The sequence below is a fragment of the Erpetoichthys calabaricus genome, chromosome 10, assembly GCF_900747795.2.
Source record: "Erpetoichthys calabaricus chromosome 10, fErpCal1.3, whole genome shotgun sequence".
NCBI lineage: Eukaryota > Metazoa > Chordata > Cladistia > Polypteriformes > Polypteridae > Erpetoichthys > Erpetoichthys calabaricus.
Window position 1 is genome coordinate 52,667,401 of NC_041403.2, and position 20,202 is coordinate 52,687,602.

General features: G+C 39.7%; 1 protein-coding gene across 3 annotated transcripts in view; it reads right to left on the reverse strand.

The window, feature by feature from the left end:
• Positions 1-8,664: 8,664 nt before the first annotated feature.
• The window catches only part of tnni3k (TNNI3 interacting kinase), a 106,124-nt gene continuing 94,586 nt past the window's right edge, over positions 8,665-20,202 (reverse strand). For all 3 annotated transcript variants that reach the window (XM_051932946.1, XM_051932947.1, XM_051932945.1), the window contains 2 exons: positions 13,106-13,185; positions 8,665-9,983 (listed from right to left, as the gene is read on the reverse strand). In XM_051932946.1, the coding sequence (XP_051788906.1) occupies positions 9,907-9,983; positions 13,106-13,185 (157 nt within the window). In that variant the 3' untranslated portion in view covers positions 8,665-9,906. The remainder of the gene's footprint in view (positions 9,984-13,105; positions 13,186-20,202) is intronic.

Genomic DNA, 20,202 nt, shown 5'->3' on the forward strand with positions numbered 1-20,202 from the left:
TGCTGCAAGGTCCTGATGGGATGAGCAGAGGAGACGGTAGATTTTAGGAAGAGGCATTAGGGCTCATGTGTATTTGAAAAGAAAAACCTACCTGGTATTTTAACCTCGTTCTAATGGAATTATTTATTGCTTGTTTTTAACCTCCACATTTTGCAACCTGAATTTATTGGATTATTATTTATTCAAGGAAGAAGATTTTTGCACTGCACTATTGAATATTGTTTGTTTTTGTTTGGTTTTAATTTAAAGCACTTGGCACTTCAGCACCAAGCCCTTACTGACTATGTGGACCCTCATTTGCCCAGCACATCTCGGTTTATGACTATCGATGGTTCTAGGTTCAAGAGGCTCCCGGACTAGGGAGCATGAAGCTGACCTGGATCATCAGCTTTATTGGGAGAATTATAATATGTATTTTTGTTTTAACTATAGCCTCAATAAAATTAATTTAGCTTTAATGTTACAGTAATTTACAGCATCTATAGGTTTTTTTATTTAAATTAAACATATCACAAGCACTTTAAAGCATTAATTTTTTAAAGTGGTAAATCTGTAAAGAGTTACAAGATATGATTTATTTTTATGAACAAAATGGAATGGAATATAACACGTCATTCTTAAATCTACTTATTCCAATTTCATTGTCACAGGGGGTTCAAAACCCATCCATACAGAACCAGAATGGAAAGTAAGTGAATACTTTCCCAAACTGGGAATTGTAAATGAGTTCCCTGGCCTTAAGTGCTCTAAGACGAGGTTTATGTGCCATGGATTTCTTAATCTTTACAGCCTGATGGACTAATTAAAGCACATTTTATCAATTCCTCACAAGAGCTGGGAGATCTGTGTTTATGCTTTCTGTCTCCAAGACTCTTTAAGACTCTGCATGAAGAGCAGAGATTGAAAATGTAGGAAGCACTTGGTTATAACTGGGCAGAATTATTATATACTAGTCATTAAGCCCGTTACAATAACGGGCGCTAGAACAGTAGTGCATAAACATTAGTAGGAACAGTCTATGTTAAATGGCAAGGGACCTTGACCTCATTCTGTTTGTTGGTCGTATTTTTCTTTGTCCTTCAGTCTTTCTTTTGTTGATGTTTACTTGCTGAGCTGACCGTTCTTCGTGGGCTGCCGCTGTGCATTATGTGTCTTTAATTTTCTGTGACAGTAATACTGTCTTATATGTCCGCTGGCTTGTACGTCCGTAATATACCTTTAATTTTCTCTGGTGGTAATACAGGTGTGCGCATCGGTAATATGCCTTTAATTTTCTCTGACAGTAATACTGGCTTGTATGTGGCTGTAATATGCGTCACTGTATTGTGTACCTTTAATTTCCTCTCTCAGTAATACTGGTTTGTATTTCCGTAAAACACCTGTAATTTTCTCTGACAGTAATATCACGCATCGCACCGTGCCCCGCGCATGTGCACTTCACCAGAAGACACACACACACACACAGAGACACCTGGACGCACACAGGGATTTTACTAAAGAGGATTCTATTTCAATACTCCCCTATTTATTTACTAGAATATTAGCTGGCCTTTTAAATAAGATTGTGCTCTAAATCTACAGTAACTTGTGAATTAATCCACAATATATATTATATATATCTGTTATATATATATATACATATATATACATATATATACACATATATATATAGTGACAGTGACACTATACCAGCACTTAACCCATCACAGATGCAGGAGGCACACTTATAAAAACACAAATGTTTTTTATTTTTCTTCCCTGTCCCCACAAGCCCACAACATAGTCCCACAAACACAGTACCACACAATTCTTCTTCTCTTTCTCCTTTTTCCACCACTCCTCTCCGGCAAGCTTCGCCTCCTCCTCCTGACTCTGGCTCTTGGAGTAGTGGCTGTTGGCTTCTTTTATAGCCCACACGGAAGTGCTCCAGGTGTTTGATAACCTATTTCCAGAGGAAGAACCACCCACACGGGCTCAGGAACAACTGCAGCACCCCCAGCGGCACCCCCGGATCCCACAGGGTTGTAAAGAACTCCCATCTCCCATGGTGCCCTGCGGGAATCTGAGGCGCCACTGCCACCCATGGGAGTGCTTCAGCATCATAGCTCTGAAGTTCTGGGTTAATTTCCCATCCTTGTCCCAAGTGTTCTCCAGGTTCTCCTATTTTATCCCACTTCATCCCAAAATCAAGTGTTGTGGTAATTAACTGGTAACTCTGACTTGGCTTACTGTGCCCTGTGGACCAATCACATTCCTCACAATGCTCTAATGGGAAAGGTCAGTTCAGCTACTGGGGATTTTCAATTTATGCATTTAATTTAAATAAATTTAAAACTGTTATATTTGCTACCATTACTTACCTTTTTCAAGTGATACTGATTTAAATTTGTTGGATGTCACACTAACATAACTAATTTGTGTTTGAACAAAGGAATCAAAATATTTTCTTTCAACAGAAGCATAATCTGTCACAGGGACTATTGTCATTACTCACTTATTGTATGCCAAACATATTCAAAATTAAAGCTTTTCTAATCCTCAACACGTGGTTTCCTTCTACACAGGGATTTAACTTAAAATAATCAAGTTTTATGTTCATGACTATCCCAAATTTGCATGAAGTCTGATATTTTGCATAAAGAACAGCCCCTTTCATTGGCAACACATTCCAAAGGACCCCCACACCTTTGTATACTTGTAAAGAAAGTTAAAGACTTTTAGTAAATTGATTTTTTCCCAAATGCCGTGGGTTTTGTGGGCTTATGGAAGCCAAGTTATGATACTTTTTTGATGCACACCCTACATCAGAAAGGCAGCTTTTTTTTTGTTTCCAATACAACATTATAGGTAATGTTAAGATTACATGAAAAATTCAAGCAACCAAAATAGAACTTGCATATTTTGGAAATAAACGAACCACTATACACTTAACTATGTGTTCTGTGTATTTATTAAATTGCACCCCTGTCTGCAATTTTCATTCAAATGTAATAAAAAGAAAATAATTTGATTGACTTAAGAAAACTATAAATCATCAAGGAAAAAAAGTTTAATAAAATGTAATTTACGCTTAATGAATGGGATTCAGTTAATTTAATTCTACAGAATGACATTTATTTAATGTACCTTAACTATAGTGCATCCGGAAAGTATTCACAGCGCATCACTTTTTCCACATTTTGTTATGTTACAGCCTTATTCCAAAATGGATGCACCCTGCCCGGGATTGTTTCCTGCCTTGTGCCCTGTGTTGGCTGGGATTGGCTCCAGCAGACCCCCGTGACCCTGTGTTCGGATTCAGCGGGTTAGAAAATGGATGGATGGATGGATGGATGGATTAAATTCATGTTTTTCCTCAGAATTCTACACACAACACCCCATAATGACAACATAAAAAAAGTTTACTTGAGGTTTTTGCAAATTTATTAAAAATAAAAAAACTGAACAATCCCATGTACATAAGTATTCACAGCCTTTGCTCAATACTTTGTCGATGCACCTTTGGCAGCAATTACAGCCTCAAGTCTGTTTGAATATGATGCCACAAGCTTGGCACACCTATCCTTGACCAGTTTCATTCCTCTTTGCAGCACCTCTCAAGCTCCATCAGGTTGGATGGGAAGCGTCGGTGCACAGCCATTTTAAGATCTCTCCAGAGATGTTCAATCAGATTCAAGTCTGGGCTCTGGCTGGGCCACTCAAGGACATTCACAGAGTTGTCCTGAAGCCACTCCTTTGATATCTTGGCTGTGTGCTTAGGGTCGTTGTCCTGCTGAAAGATGAACCGTCGCCACAGTCTGAGGTCAAGAGCGCTCTGGAGCAGGTTTTCATCCAGGATGTCTCTGTACATTGCTGCGGTCATCTTTCCTTTTATCCTGACTAGTCTCCCAGATCCTGCTGCTGAAAAACATCCCCACAGCATGATGCTGCCACTACCATGCTTCACTGTAGGGATGGTATTGGCCTGGTGATGAGCGGTGCCTGGTTTCCTCCAAATGTGATGCCTGGCATTCACACCAAAGAGTTCAATCTTTGTCTCATCAGACCAGAGAATTTTCTTTCTCATGGTCTGAGAGTCCTTCAGGTGCCTTTTGGCAAACTCCAGGCGGGCTGCCATGTGCCTTTTACTAAGGAGTGGCTTCCGTCTGGCCACTCTACCATACAGGCCTGATTGGTGGATTGCTGCAGAGATGGTTGTTCTTCTGGAAGGTTCTCTTCTCTCCACAGAGGACCTCTGGAGTTCTGACAGAGTGACCATCGGGTTCTTGGTCACCTCCCTGACTAAGGCCCTTCTCCCTCGATCGCTCAGTTTAGATGGCCGGCCAGCTCTAGGAAGAGTCCTGGTGGTTTCGAACTTCTTCCACTTACAGATGATGGAGGCCACTGTGCTCATTGGGACCTTCAAAGCAGCAGAAATTTTTCTGTAACCTTCCCCAGATTTGTGCCTCGAGACAATCCTGTGTCGGAGGTCTACAGACAATTCCTTTGACTTCATACTTGGTTTGTGCTCCGACGTGAACTGTCAACTGTGGGACCTTATATAGACAGGTGTGTGCCTTTCCAAATCATGTCCAACCAACTGAATTTACCACAGGTGGACTCCAATTAAGCTGCAGAAACATCTCAAGGATGATCAGGGGAAATAGGATGCACCTGAGCTCAATTTTGAGCTTCATGGCAAAGGCTGTGAATACTTATGTACATGTGCTTTCTCAATTTTTTTTATTTTTAATAAATTTGCAAAACTCTCAAGTAAACTTTTTTCACGTTGTCATTATGGGGTGTTGTGTGTAGAATTCTGAGGAAAAAAATGAATTTAATCCATTTTGGAATAAGGCTGTAACATAACAAAATGTGGAAAAAGTGATGCGCTGTGAATACTTTCCGGATGCACTGTATGTTATGTTTTCTGAACACAAAGTGAATGCATCAACTTAAAATGAATGTTTTGTTTTAAAACTATTCAAACTAATTGTGTGGAACTACTGTCTATGGACTGAATTCAGTTCATGTAACAAATCATTTTTTGGAGTGATGTGAGTTACTGGCACTGCCTCACATTGTTGCTACCACAAATGGGATATTGCCAGACCTAAAAACTGATTAATGAAATCAGCTTAACTTGTTTAATTTCAGGTTTTGATGCATCAAATGCAGCTTTCATGAATTCTTCTTAGAATAGAAACCTAACACTACACATTATGTCACCCCACAACAACTTGAATTCAGTGGTGGATTGTCTTTCAATCTTCTTTGTACCGAAACAAATAGAAATGTGCTGTTCAGACTCTTACAATCTGTACGTAACCTTTATGAACAACAGAAGTGTCCAAAGGTTTCCAAGTGTTTAACATCAGGTAACAGAATTTCATTACAGATTCAGTCATAACGTGCAGCAGTGAACGAGTTCAGAAGTAATTTAAGAAACAGTGCAAGTGAGACAATGGTCTTGTTACCTTGAATTAGTGTGTCTTTTCATAACATAAATCCATTTACTCAAAAAGTGTACAATGCAGTTCACGGAGCATATTCTATACGCAGTCTATTCTGAACTAAAAGCTTATGTTTTATAACAAACGGGACGTGGGGTTTCCAGTATAAGCACCCAGCACTTAGTCACTCAGGCTGTTTGTTACGTGTAACTGTGGTGATTTTAAGCTTTTTATGCTGATGAATATCAGTTAATCATTTTTTAATAATTGTACTAATTATAATATATATTAACATTTAAGAGAAATTTCCTTTCTGTTTATAATACCGCAAACTGAATACTGCATGTCCTTAATAGAAGAAGCACCAGAAAATCCAGGAGCAACATCTCCGATCATTTTACTGTATGCTAGTGTATATTTTTAGGCATTGTTCTCTAGTGGCTAAGGTGATGAACTTGAATCCACAAGGGTCTGAGTTCAAGACCTTGCAGTTTGACAATGAAAGAGTTGCTTGCCTGTGCTCCAGAGGATGTGCTGTCTGTGCAAATACAGTCCTGTACCTGAAGAGCCACTTAAGATGAGCGTTATCACGTAAGACACAATGAATTGACTCATTCTGTAAACTTATAAAAGAATAACAGATATAAATTACTCTCATCTGCACAAAGTTAAAAGTTATTTTCTTGATCAAGATAGTTCATAAATCTGTGCAACACCCAGATCATGTCAATTGTTTAAATTGTGTTTTGATTCAGATTTCATAATGCAGCTAAGGTTTACTCATCCACAAAGTTACATTTGGAATCAAAGGTGCAGGAAGGTGTGTAATGTATCTTGTGAGAAAGGAGTATTGCCGAAAGAAAATAAATGTGGGACATCAGTACATGCTTGTATTAGTTGCTTGGCTGTTTCAAAAAAAATATAGGCCTACTTTGTCATCATATTAGGTAAGATAGCTTTATTTATTAATTTAAATAAAATATAGGTTTTGGAAGTTTTTTATTTGGACTTTTTAAAATATTTTGATTAAGGCCAAAGAAAACAAAATGTTCTATAAGTCTGGATCAACAGACTTTGAGAAAGATGCACAGTCCTCTCAGTGTTGTTCTGCCACGTGGTTGAATGCGTAAGGTGAAATGTGTCGCAGTTTATCAGCGCTGAACACAACTGGAAGAGCAAAGCATAAATGTTCTAAAACCAGACATGCGATGCTTCAATCACAACGGTGAAAAGTTTGACCAATGTAAGCAACACATGACTCTGGTGGGCAATTCAGCCACTGCTTCTTGTTGTGCTACATGTGACCCCATAGAAAAACAGGATCCACGTAAACTAAAACAAAATAAATAAATCCTTACCTACCATTTAAACAGTAAAAAAGAGGAAATAGCAATAATGCAGTTAATAATTAATATAAAGGATACGTTCAGTATCTGTGAAGTCCATGTTATTTGTCACAATTGTGGCATGCATTCATTTGCTCATGAATACCAGTGATGTTGAATAAACACGTAGGACTGAAGGTAGCCTTGTGTGACAAAGCAGATTTGTCATCAAACATGTCTGCATTGTTCTGCAGCAGAAGCAGAAGTCCCAGGCTCTGAAACAAAGATCTTTGCCTTCGGTAGACTTTATTTTCCATTTTCCATAAATTGTACATATAAGGAAATTGCAAGTTGCCCTTACTGGATAGCTATAGGCTGTACATTTCTTTCTCTCTGGTCTCTTTTACTTACTTAAAAATTTTACAGCTTTTCATTGTTATATTCTGACATTTAAGGTTCAGCAACAAGGCTAAACATTTTATTGCTTTTGAAGTGAGACATGTTAATGGTATAAAATAAAAGCATGTCGTCACGGCTCATTTTCTTATCCAGTTTTCCTGGTGAGGATCATGGTTAAAACGACAGCATGTTTTTTTGTAAATCTTTACACAAATTAAAACTTCACCAAAAAAATAGTATAGTTGTTGTAATGGATGGCATGCATGGGATAGCATCCCTGTCACGATGGGTCCAGTCCCTTACCTGGCCTGGACGTCATGGTTAATGAGTGGGCCAGAAAAGAGGCAGGACGTTCCTTGTCTTAACCTGGAGCTTGGCAGGAGATGCCACTGCGGATACATTGGCATCTTGGCGGAGATGAAGCAAGGATCTTTACCTGGCTGGGAGACCAATAAATTGGGGAGTCCAGGGGAGACGATACAACAAGAGTACGTTCTACCCCAAAACACTAGATGGTAGCATTCCTGGGCGTTTGTACCCATACGGACACCTGCAGGACATGCTGGAAACTGTAGTGCAGTGGAGCAGCCTTGTCGGCTTCCATAAGGTCACCAAGAGGAGCTTCAGAGATCTGTGATCTTTACTTTGTGGGGTTTCCACTTGATCCTGAAGTGCTTCCTATGGGCAATGCCCTGGCACTGGGAGTACTCCTGGGCCTTCCATAAACTACACCACTCTGCCTCACCCAGGGAGACGGAGTCAGGTGTGGAGGATGGACAAAGCTCACCTGGGAGGAATGGAGAAACAAGCGAGTAAGAGAAAGAGAGAATACTTGTGTGTATGCAATCTGAGTTGTCTTTGTAAATTTTTTTTTTTTTGTAATAAACCTTATATTTGAATCTGGGACTTATGTCTGTGATGTTGTGTTTGGGGTGCTGCAACACTCCTGACTCACCATTAAAGTACAATTGCAACTGCATCATTCACAAAACAGTACAAGTAAGCAAACTCTTGGGAGTGAAAGTCAGTCACGTACATACAGAAGAATGAAATGAAGTGGGCAGCTGGACTTCTCAAAAATACATTGTACTTTTGTGAAAATGATACTGTTACCCATATTGCTGACATGTGTATTTCAAGATGTTAATTGATGCTCAGGAACATTACTGACTTCACTGCAGACATATTGGTATGATCCATGGCTTTGCTTTCACATTTGTTTCTGGTGCCCCCCTAAACTGCCACTATAAGACACTGGTGGGAGATGCAGGTTTATTTACTTAACAAAGCAAGCTTCCAAGGCAAATGAATATATACGATGATTGTTAAACAATAAACTTCCTTTACACTAAAAAATGAACAGCGTTCAGATACAAGACTGTTATAGGGCTTTGGCAGCACCTTTTCGGAAAATGTTAGTAATCTTAACCTCCCACGCTGAAGAAATTCTTTGTTAGCCCTACTAGTTAAGTCCCTTGTCTGCTTGTTGTGAGATGGAGATAATGATAAGTCCAGGGTTCAGTCCCAATGATTAAGGGTGCTAAAGGTAACTATGATTTTTTTATTACAATATCTTTAATTGTTACAAATAACTACAGAAAAGGGAAACAAAAATCAAGAAAAAAATGCAAATATTCGCATCTGATACAGAAATTCTCTTATAGCAACTGTTTGTATTTGATATATATATGTTAATCTTCAACCTTCAAGAGCTTTTATTAAGCACATTTGCCAAATGAGTAATTATGGTCTCAGAAGGAATCTTGTTCCTTGGTTCAAAGCCAAGTTAAGTATGATGTGTGTTTTCTCTCTCATCCTAAAGTTTTGAGCTTCCTCCAAGCCCCCATACACCTAGTGGCAATCTGCTGGAAGATGGTATGAGACCTTCAGACCCTCTAACTACAGTGTTTGTCACTCACTCTGAGTCTTTGTCATCAACATCTTCAGTGATGTTGTGCACAAATCAGTTTATGGCTGGAATTATTTCACTGGTGTTCAATGTTCAGTGATCTTTTCCGGGCTTGGTGTGACTGAAGGACACATGAAGATTAGGAGATACTCAGGAGAGAAAGAATAAGCTGATTATTTTTTTCAGATTCATAGTATATTGATTTTTGGGATTATTAAATGTGATATAAAAAAAAAAACTGTTGTGCTTGTGAAGGGCAATATGACCACCCATGGTTACTTTAAAAAGGCCATAAACCACATGTTTATCCAGGTTTTGGCACAAAGAGATAATGAAATATTCCAGCAGGAAAATGTCTGTCCAGTCCATTTATGACCAAGCAGACACAACTGTTCATTTATGGCCTGTGAGTTCCCTCAGTTTCTTCCATCTTGCCTTATTGTTCCCTTATTTAAAAGAGCTACTAGAACAGGCTTGGAATGATAGACCTCAGGGTTAATGGACAGCTAACACTTCTCCATGGGAAATGCTTTAGTTCAAGGATGGAGGAGGAGGAGGAAGCCACACACTCAACATTAATTCCCAAATATGTCATCATTTTTCAATATTACCTCAAGTAAGCCTTAATGTAACCATTTGCAATTTTAATAATTTATTCAAATAATTATTAATCTGCACCCCTGTCGAGAATCTGACCACTTTTAGGAGAGTTCCATTTGTCAGTTTCACTTATCTTTAAAGGATTAAATGTCCAGACTTGCTGGCTATTGGAAACCAAATAAATGTACAAAAAAGGACCACATTTCTTGTCTGATTGATGCTTCTGTTTACCAGCGACTGCTCAGCTACTGTCTTCGAAGCTGCCATTACTGCTGCAAGAGTGGAAACGCATGGTGCTCATTGGGTCAGATACATAACCTGAGAAAAGGAAACATAAATAACAGGGTTGTTAAAAGAATATATTACTGCCTAGAAAATCGTTGATTTTGTGTTGATTTGAGCTATGAATATGTGTGGTAGAGGCATGCAAGAAGCAGAGGAACACCTTTACTGAGTGAAGGACGAAACACTGAATATAATTAGGAGGACATGCAGAGAGAGCCATGATGTGAATATGAAGACTACAAGGTGTCACGCACGCGCGTTTGGGAGTCAACCAAAGGGACCAGAAAACACCAATTCCATGCCAGGCCAGGGGGTGGCGGGTTGCACTAAAACTCTCTCTTTTCTCTTGGCAGACAAGAGACTGGAAATTCTGCCTGTATCCGAGTACGGTCTGATGATGTCACTTCCCTTGAGACACCTTAAAAACTCGCCATCATCCACACCACACCAAGGCAGTTTTACTTTGGACTCCAACCTGTATATATTGTACTAAAACTTAAGCCCTTTTGCAGCCAGGGAAAGTAAACAGGTCGCTGCCCCAAACCTTCGTTGTTTGTCCAGCTATTTATTTCACATAGGTTAAGTCATGAAAATTAGTTTAGTGGCTGAGGAGCAACATAGAAAACCAGCACAGCCAGCTCCATCCCCACCAGAGACTCACGGCGTGTCTATGTGACTGCTGCTAATCATGTTCATGCTCATACTTTATAAATATGTATTTTGTGTATTCAGCAAAAAGTGAAAACTCTTTACATACATCAATTAGGAAGCATATGACACATAAATATATAAAAATATTTTAAAGTATTTAGTACAGCTCAGAGCAAAGTCCTGTAAGAAAGATTTTCACACTGCTAGAAAAAGAGCCAAACAGCACATGATTAAAGAAACAGAGGAAACTAGGGTGCATAAATCCTGTTACATTCAGAATATGTTACTGTGAATGGGCAACGGTTGGAAGCACTCATGGGAAAAAAATGGACTATACACTTGGGTGAAAATCTGCTTTGTTACCTACAGTTCAGGAGATGCAGCAGACACTGGGTAGTCCTGGTCTTCTAATTGGACAGGGAGGGTGTTGAGCAGCCAGGCCAGTAGGTGACAATACGCAGCTCATTCCTAGCATAAGTAGGAATCTGCTACCCACAAGAGAAAGGAGACAACATAGAGGCTATCTTGAAGATCCTTAACACACTTCAGAGGGCTAAGGGGGAACCAAAGACTGCTGTTTGGACTTCCTGGAAACAAACAAGAGCCATCCCAACCATGAAAGAGTTTTTGGTGCTTGATTGGAAGGAAACCAAAGGCGTAAGGCCACCTCATGCCTAAGAAATATCAAGCCTCAAGATGGAAGGAGAATTTGAGGTTTCACTGGTGGGAAAGAAGAAGCCAGCATTTTGGAAGAGAGTGGTACAATACACGAAAGGTGGGCAACAGCATTGGACACCCCAGTCAAAAGACAGCAGGAGTTATCATTTCTTGTACTTGCTTTTGCACTTAGCGTTCTCCCTTTTCTCATCTCTCCCATTTCTCTCTCACACACTGTTTAATTAAATTTAGGTACCATTTTGCATAATTATGGCCTGCTTCAGATTGTTCTCAGGGTGGATACACACCACAAGGGTGTGTATTATTGTGGTGCATTACAGTCAGGGAGGAACTTGGTTACCCTGAATCAAGAATGCATTCTTCAGTCCACATAAAAACAAACATCCATCCATCCATCCGTGTTCTAAACCCACTTTTCCAGAGCAAGGTCACAGGGAAGCTGGAGCCTGTCCCAGCAAACATTGAGCACAAGGCAGGAACAAACAAGCCCTAGAAGGAGCGCCAGCCCTTTGCAGGGTAAACACACACACACACACATCACAGGTCAGTTTACAATTGCCAGTCCACCAAACCTGCATGTTTTCTGACTATGGGAGGAAACCGGAGCAAACCCACATATGCAAACTCCATGCAGGAAGCACTTAGGATATTAACCCATAACAACAGTATTAAACAGAAATAATAATGGGGAGTGGGGGAGGGTGGTCATGTATGCATGTAGTATATTGCATTCATCAGGCAAATCTGAAATGATTTTACTGTCTGAATTCGTCCTGAATAATTGCTTAAGCACCATAACACAATAGTGCAGAAGATAATAGTGAACCTAATGAAGAAGTGGAGGAACAATGGTTAGCACTGCCACCTTAGAGCTCCAGTTACCGGCTGTCAATTCCCATCCTGGTCTCGGATTAAAGTGTCCGTTATGTTAATTGGTGACTATAAATTAAATTGAGAAGAATGAGCATTGAAGAGTGCCCAGTAATGGGCTGGTGCTTCCTGTGTTGCCTCTGGGGTTGACAGAATAAAGCTCTGGCTAACTGTGAGAACAAAATGTAAAAACAGATTCAGGAACTACATGGCCTTTTATATGATTACCCGTTAGTATTTGACAGGCCTGTTAGCCTTGTTCTACAGCTACCTGTCCCTATCCAGCCATAACGGGAATGATGACAATCCAGTTTAAGCAGCTCCCATAACTCTAAGCACATCACCAAGTACCTGTGTGTTTTATGTATTTTTGAATTATTAGAGTTGCTTTCATTACATGTAATTTTAAACAATTAATAATCCTTCCATCCACTTCATTTACCTGCTCTGTCTAATTTAGGGTCACTGGGAGTCAAGACCCATCCCTGCAGCAAATTCTGCAAAGTGGGAACCAACCAGGGACGCCAATTCATTGCAAGGAATGTTTAATAATGTGTCATGAAAACTTTTTTTAGTGCTATAGTTTACATTTCTTAATTGAAATATTAAAGATTTGCTTCAAGGTGTTCTCCTGTGGTCACTGTCATAGAAAGATAGTTTAATGATCCATAACCTGAAAACATTTAGAGTGGCTTCTGTAGGCAATGACATTTCTTGGGATACCAAGATTGCATCAGATATTTTCAGATATACTGTATTATATATTTCAAAATGGAGACATATAGTTCTGATAAAAGTCTACTATTTTTTTGAATTCTAACAAGTCAATATCTAGTACTAGAAACAGAGGTCTGTGGATAAAAAGAACGTGTGGAGCTCTAAGATGCCAAATCACTTCTACTGTCCCTCCAACCTCAATCCAGCATGCAGTTCAAACCCAATCCATTTTGTTTTACCATTTCTGTCAATGGGTGGATACTGCAGATTTTTTCTGAGCTCATCCAAGGAAAGGCCTTGTGAAGATCGACGACCGGTGCTAAAGAAAAAGAAGGATCGGTCAGGGAAAATTTTGTCAGGATACAAAGAATTAAAAATCTAAATGAAGTAGTAGTAACTATCAGTGAATCACTTTCTGGTTTAACTCAAAACACCATATTAGAGAGAGAGAGAAAAAAAAAAAAGTGGCCTGTGGGATTTCCGTTGTTACCAAGTAGCGTGACAAAGCAGCAAAGCTTTGAAAAGCTCAGCATCAAATGAAGCTCCTATCGAAGTGCATCACGCACACGGGCCAGCTCTAAAGTTACAGACAAAGAGGGGCTGTATTGAGTTTCCTTATTCTTACACACAATGTCGTCTGCACAATTTATTGATTGTATTTCTCTGAGAATTGATGCTTTTGTGGAGCAATTAGTGACAAGTTAATATGTAATATAATAGCGACCTTAGGGCACACACTTCACTGCTGTTATACACTGCAGAACAACTGGGAATTTCAAAGACATTTCTTATAAAGGCTAAAATATACTGTATGTATATATATATATATGAAAATTACAAAATATACGCAAAAGAAAAATGAGATTAAATGCTGAGGAACTGGATGTGCCAGAGCAGACAAGTTACTTCTGCATCTTTTAAATCCTATCCCTCCAATGTCATTTTAGTTATCATTTGTATAGTACTCACTATTTAATACCACTAGCCATTCGTACAGTACTGGCCTGTTAGCCTTGTCCTGTGACCACGCTGCCCACATCCAGCCATCAAGGCTATGTGACAATTTAATTTAAGCATGTCCCCCAAGTTCAGCGACAGGTAACATTAGAGAGGCACTGCCATAAATGTTCACCGCAGTGATAAGTGCTCGGGCATCATGTAACCCGCCAAAATAAGTTTTTGGTTTTCTCCATTTGATTTGAATTTCAGCTATTTGTCCCACATTATACTCTTAATTTACAGGTCACCTTCTGGACAAAAAAGAATCTCTTTTGCATTACCTGCCCAAAACAATTTTTGGAAGTGACAAAGGGGCCTTATCCTCCACTGAATCAAGCATATAGAGAGAGAAAAATAGTTCCCCCTTTGAGGGCTAATATCTTTCATGCCCTTTTACTTGATCACAACTGTTTTGCTTTTTTTGCCACAAAGCTACTTGCACAACGTTGAACCTTCATGGGATTGAATTCACCAGGCATATCTCAGCAGTGTCATACGCATCAGTTTTACTGTCTATGTCATTGTCTGATGAACAAACTCACATTGTCATCGCTATCACTTGATTTAACTAGTGGTTCAGTTTGTTCTAAAACTGTCTTTACAGTTTCTCATTTAGAAGCCATTATGTTTTGGTTGCAAGCTCTGCCCCACTCATAATTATTGCTGAGTTACCATAGAGTGACGGAACGCATAGAAAAATTTGTGATTTCATATATTCCATTCATAAGATGGTAACAGAATACTGTACTGGGCTTAACGCTTCATATCTTATCAAAATTGGTTAAGCCGAGTATTAACCGTATTTACCCAGAATTCCAAGCCCAAGATATACTCTGAGTTAATGCCAAGGAGGTTTAGCGCGGCCTTTGTCTTGTTGTGACCTCAGATTTCAATGAAGGCTTTTATAAAGGTGACCTGATCAGGTGAGTTTCAAACGGACATCATTGGGTACGAGTGCTTCTAATGAGCTTTTGTTTGTTTAGCAAATGGCAGTGCCACATTGCGCAACTGTATTGCTGGCAAAAATTAATTGACAAAGGTTTATGAAGATGACACACCTAAACTATAGTTTTCGTATTCTAGAAAATACTACATTTCCTTTTACCATAAATATAGATATATTTTTGTGATATAGTTACCATCCTCAAGTTATGAGATCAAAAACTTACCAAAAGTGAAAAAATATGAATTGTAAGGTGTATAAACTGATATTGTGCAATATGAGAGTCTGGGCAGTTAGTCTCTGTGTCAGAGGTAGATGGTGTCTGACGCGGTGCCTGCTGCCCGCTCTTCTCAGGTAACAACTGCTGTCTGAGGCCGTGTCTGTTCAGATGGATCAGTAAAAGTGCAGCTCGCTTATTTTTAGATTTAAGCCATTTTGTTGGACTATACATTGCCTTCCACTCCTGAAGAATATTTGGATGGATCTCCAAAAACACATTTTGCTTGGTTGTAGTCTCATTAAGCCGCAGGAGCTCCTGGAGCATGAAGACATGCGTCTAATGTAATTGATCCACAGCAATTCAGCATGTGGTAAGCACAATACTATTATTAGGCTGTATTACAGGTTGTTACTCTTATTTGTGAATACAGCGAAGAAATGCAATATAAGAAACTTATACTGCTGTCTCTGTGGCATAATAATTCTGCTTTACGCAGTCAATAGAGGTATATTAAAATAGTAGAAAATCAGCTGGTCATTTAGAATTTGTATAAATGCTGTGACAATAACATTCAGCAGGGTTTGCCTACAGATATAAAACATTAACTAAGATGGTATTTAATGTACATTTTGCTTTACTGAAGGGAAAAGTCAAGGAGACTTGAAAGTCTTATTTGTATTTTGATTTATCATCATTGCTTATGTTATTTTTTTGTTGTCTGCTATGAACAGAGGAAGAATAATAAAGAAAGTGAATCTTCTATTTTAATGTACTATAGAAGAGATTAAAAGGAAAGAAACTAAACATTTAATAGTACAGCATAATTTATATTTTGTAGTCTGGTAAAATATACAGATTTGAATGCATTATGTCTCAAGATATAATATAAGCACTCATTTAAATATCATCTCATCTAATTGAACTCTGGGTAGTGTAGTGGCACAGTTGTTAGTGCTGCTGCCTGGCAGCGCTGTAAACCTCCTGTTTTTTTTTTTCATCTGAATGCTTCAATCTTCTCTCATGTGATATAGTATTTATAATACTTTTACAATCTTAAAGCTTAGTAAGCAGATTATAAAAACTGCAGGTTAGGCTGAGGGTAGCTGTAAAATTGTGGGTGTGTGAATGAATATGCCCTGCAATAGACTTCTGCCGCTTCTACGGTTGGTTCCTGAATTGTGCCCGATTCCGCCAGGATAAGCTTTGATTAATCACAATCCTTAAATGAATAAATTAAATTTCAGTCTGACACAAAAAAATTAGTTGTTGACTAAAGTCAAAACAAGTGACACAAGCGTAACAATATTTGTCAGTCCAGACAAATTACCAGCTGAGGGCCTACACAGAGAGAGTGTCAGATGAGTGTAAAGGCAATGTGGGCAGCTGTGCGAGTCATGGGTGGGCATGTGACACCTCCATCGAGTATTATGCAGTTGCACATTTGGGGGGGGGGGGGGGGGGGCACAGTGGTCCATGGACTGTATGGGATGAGTCAGGCTGTAGCTGGCATCAGCGTTAAACTCATCCAAGAAAACATCCTTACCTTAAATGTCTCACTGTCACCTCTGGGCAGCCTACAGTATGTCAAGATGACCAACTAGGCTGGGACCCCTGTTAAAATCACTCAATGTTTTAACAAAGGATAAAAAGCCCATTTGAATTTTTCTGGTGTACTTGATGGGCATCACAGGAAGGTCAGTGGTCAGCACACTTTAATCATATTTAGCTACCAGTTATTTAGTATATAGAGGAATATTTTGGATAAAATTGAACAAATTAATGTATTGTAAAATGTGACAATAAGTAGATAAATAAATGATATCCGAGCACAAATAATGGAGTCATAAAACATGTTCTTCTTTGCTTACTGCTTTATGTATTTAATTATTTCTTATTTATTTCATTGATACTGCACACAACATGAAACACGCCTTGCTCTAGAGAGTCCTGTGTTTTGATTGGTCACACTGTCACTGCTTAGCACATGCTGATGAGCCAAAGGATTCCCAAGACAAACAAAAAAAAAAAAAAAAAGTGGCTGTGTATCCATTGAGGGCACAAGTGCAAGAAAAAGTAGGCCAGAACTACTTCACGAAGCAGCTACTTTAATTCAAGAGGCCTTGAGTTCGTCATCCTCTCAGGATGCATCTGACGTGTGGCATCTGCATTTGATGGCCAAAGACTTATGTGCACTCTACTGACGATTCACCAGTCAAAACACAGGACTCACTAGAGCCCATCATCTCAACTTCGACAAGTGAAAATGACAGTTTTCATTTCAAGGTGTATTTCATGTTGTGTGCGGTGTCACTGAAATAAATAATTGCTTATCCTGGGTAGCTGGAGTCCATCCCAACAATCATTAAATGGTACACAGGAACAACATCTGGACAGAGTGTCGGACCATCAAAGGGTGAACATACACATACACTAGACGCATTTTAGCAATTACAATCCACCTAACCTGCACGTCTTTGGACTGTGGGAAGACACCAGTGCACCCGAAGTAAGTTCATATGGACAAGGGGGGAACATGCAAACTCCACGTAGGGAGCACTCTGGAAGCAAACCCTGGAGTCCTTACTGTGAGGCAGCAATGCTACAACTATGCAGCCACACCGCCCTGAAATCAATAAATGAAGACATTATTAAAGAAATAATCACAAAAAACATGCATTATATTTCATGACACATTTAATTATTTACATTTGCTTATCATTATGTTTTCATTTATTGATTGTCACATTTCACAATTCATTTGTGTTTGCATATTTATTTATTTATTTTATCTGAAACATTCCTCCATACTATCCCAGAGAAGGATAAAATCTCTAAACTTAATTACTGTAGTCCAATTACTTTTATCTTCAAGGTTCTGAAAGTATTCGAACATCTCATGCTTTCTACCTAAAGTCCATCCCTGACCCTCTCCTTGATCCACTTCAGTTTGCATATACGGCAAATCACTCAGTGGAGGATGCAGGGGAGGATTCTTCAGCACCTGGACTTGCCTAACACCTATGTGAGGGTCTTGTTTGTGAATTTCTGCTCAGCCTTCAATACCATTGTTCCAGAGATGCTTCAGAGTAAACTAATACAGTTAGGTGTACCCTATGCTATGGTGTCTGCCAGTGGATTATGAGTTTCTTGACAGGTAGGAAGCAGTATGTGAGACTGCTGTCGAATCCAATGTCAATTAGCATAGGCTCCCCACAAGGCTGTGTCCTTTCACCCCTCCTCTTTTCACTTTATACAAATGACTGTAGATCCATGGATAAATCTGTAAAACTCCTAAAGTTTGCAGATGACACAACCGTAGTTGGTCTCATTTCTAATAATTACATGTCTTCCTGTCAAAGAGAGGTGGGCTGTCTTGTAAAATGGTGTTCTTGTAACAACACGGAGCTCAGTGCTATTAAGACAGTGGAAATGAGGATTGACTTCCACCAACAAGTCACTAACTGTCCACCTCTGCAAATTAATGCCCAGATTGTGTCTGTGGTTCAGTCTTTTAAGTTCCTGGGGACTACTTTCACTAATAAATTAAGATTACTTTCACTAATACATTAAGATTGAAGCACAACACCTCCATCATCAAGAAAGCCAAGCAGAGATTGTTCTTCTTCGCCAGCTTATTGTTAAATTTTTACTCAGCCATCATTGAGAGTATTGCAATGATAGTGGAGTTTTTAACCAGATTCAGTCAGCCAGTCATTGTCCAACCCGCTATATCCTAACACAGGGTCATGGGGGTCTGCTAGAGCCAATCCCAGCCAGCACAGGGCGCAAGGCAGGAACAAACCCTGGGCAGGGTGCCAGCCCACCACAACTTTAATCAGATTGTTTAATGCAATTTGGAAAGTGAGATGATGCCTGAGAAGTGGATAAGTGTACTAGTACTGATTTTTAAAAAATAAGGCGGATGTGCAGCACTATAGTAACTACAGGGGGGTAAAATTGTTGAGCCAGAGCATGAAGTTATGGGAAAGAGTAGTGGAAGCTGGGTTAAGAAGTGAGGTGATGATTAGTGAGCAGCAGTATGGTTTCATGCCAAGAAAGAGCACCACAGATGCAATGTTTGCTCTGAGGGCATTAATGGAGAAGTACAGAGAAGGCCAGAAGGAGTTGCATTGCGTCTTTGTGGACCTGGAAAAAGCATATGACGGTGCGTCTGAGAGGAGCTGTGGTATTGTATGAAGAAGTCAGGAGTGGCAGAGAAATATGTAAGAATTGTACAGGATATGTACGAGGGAAGTGTGACAGTGGTGAAGTCTGCGGTAGGAGTGACGGATGCATTCAATGTGGAGGTGGGATTACAGCAGGAATCGGCTCTGAGCCCTTTCTTATTTGCAATTGTGATGGACAGGTTGGCAGATGAGATTTGACAGGAGTCTCCATGGACTATGATGTTTGCTGATGACATTGTGATCTGTAGCGATAGTAGGGAGCAGGTCAGGGTGACCCTAGGGAGGTAGAGATATGCTTTGGAGAGGAGAGGAATGAAGGTCAGTAGGAACAAGACAGAATACATGTGTGTGAATGAGAGGAAGGTCAGAGGAATGGTGAGGATGCAGGGAGTAGAATTGGTGAAGGTGGAGGAGTTTAAATACTTGGGATCAACGAGTAATGGTGATTGTGGAAGAGAGGTGAAAAAGAGAGTCCAGGCAGGGTGGAATGGGTGGAGAATAGTGTCAGGAGTAATTTGTGACAGACGGGTATCAGCAAGAGTGAAAAGGAAGGTCCACAGGACGGTAGTGAGAGCAGCTTTGTTATATGGGTTGGAGACGGTGACACTGACCAAAAAACAGGAGACAGAGCTGGAGGTGGCAGAGTTAAAGATGTTAAGATCTGCACTGGGTGTGACGAGGAAGGACAGGATTAGAAATGAGTACATTAGAGGGTCAGCTCAGGTTGGAAGGTTTGGAGATAAAGTCAGAGAGGTGAGATTGTGTTAGTTTGGACATGTGCAGAGGAGAGATGCTGGGTATATTGGGAAAAGGATGTTAAAGATAGAGCTGCCAGACAAGAGGAAAAGAGGAAGGCCTAAGAGGAGGTTTATGGATGTGGTAAGAGAGGACATGCAGATGATGGGTGTAACAGAACAAGATGCAGAGGACTGAAAAATATGGAAGAAGATGATCCACTGTGGCAACCCCTAACAGAAGCAGCAAAAA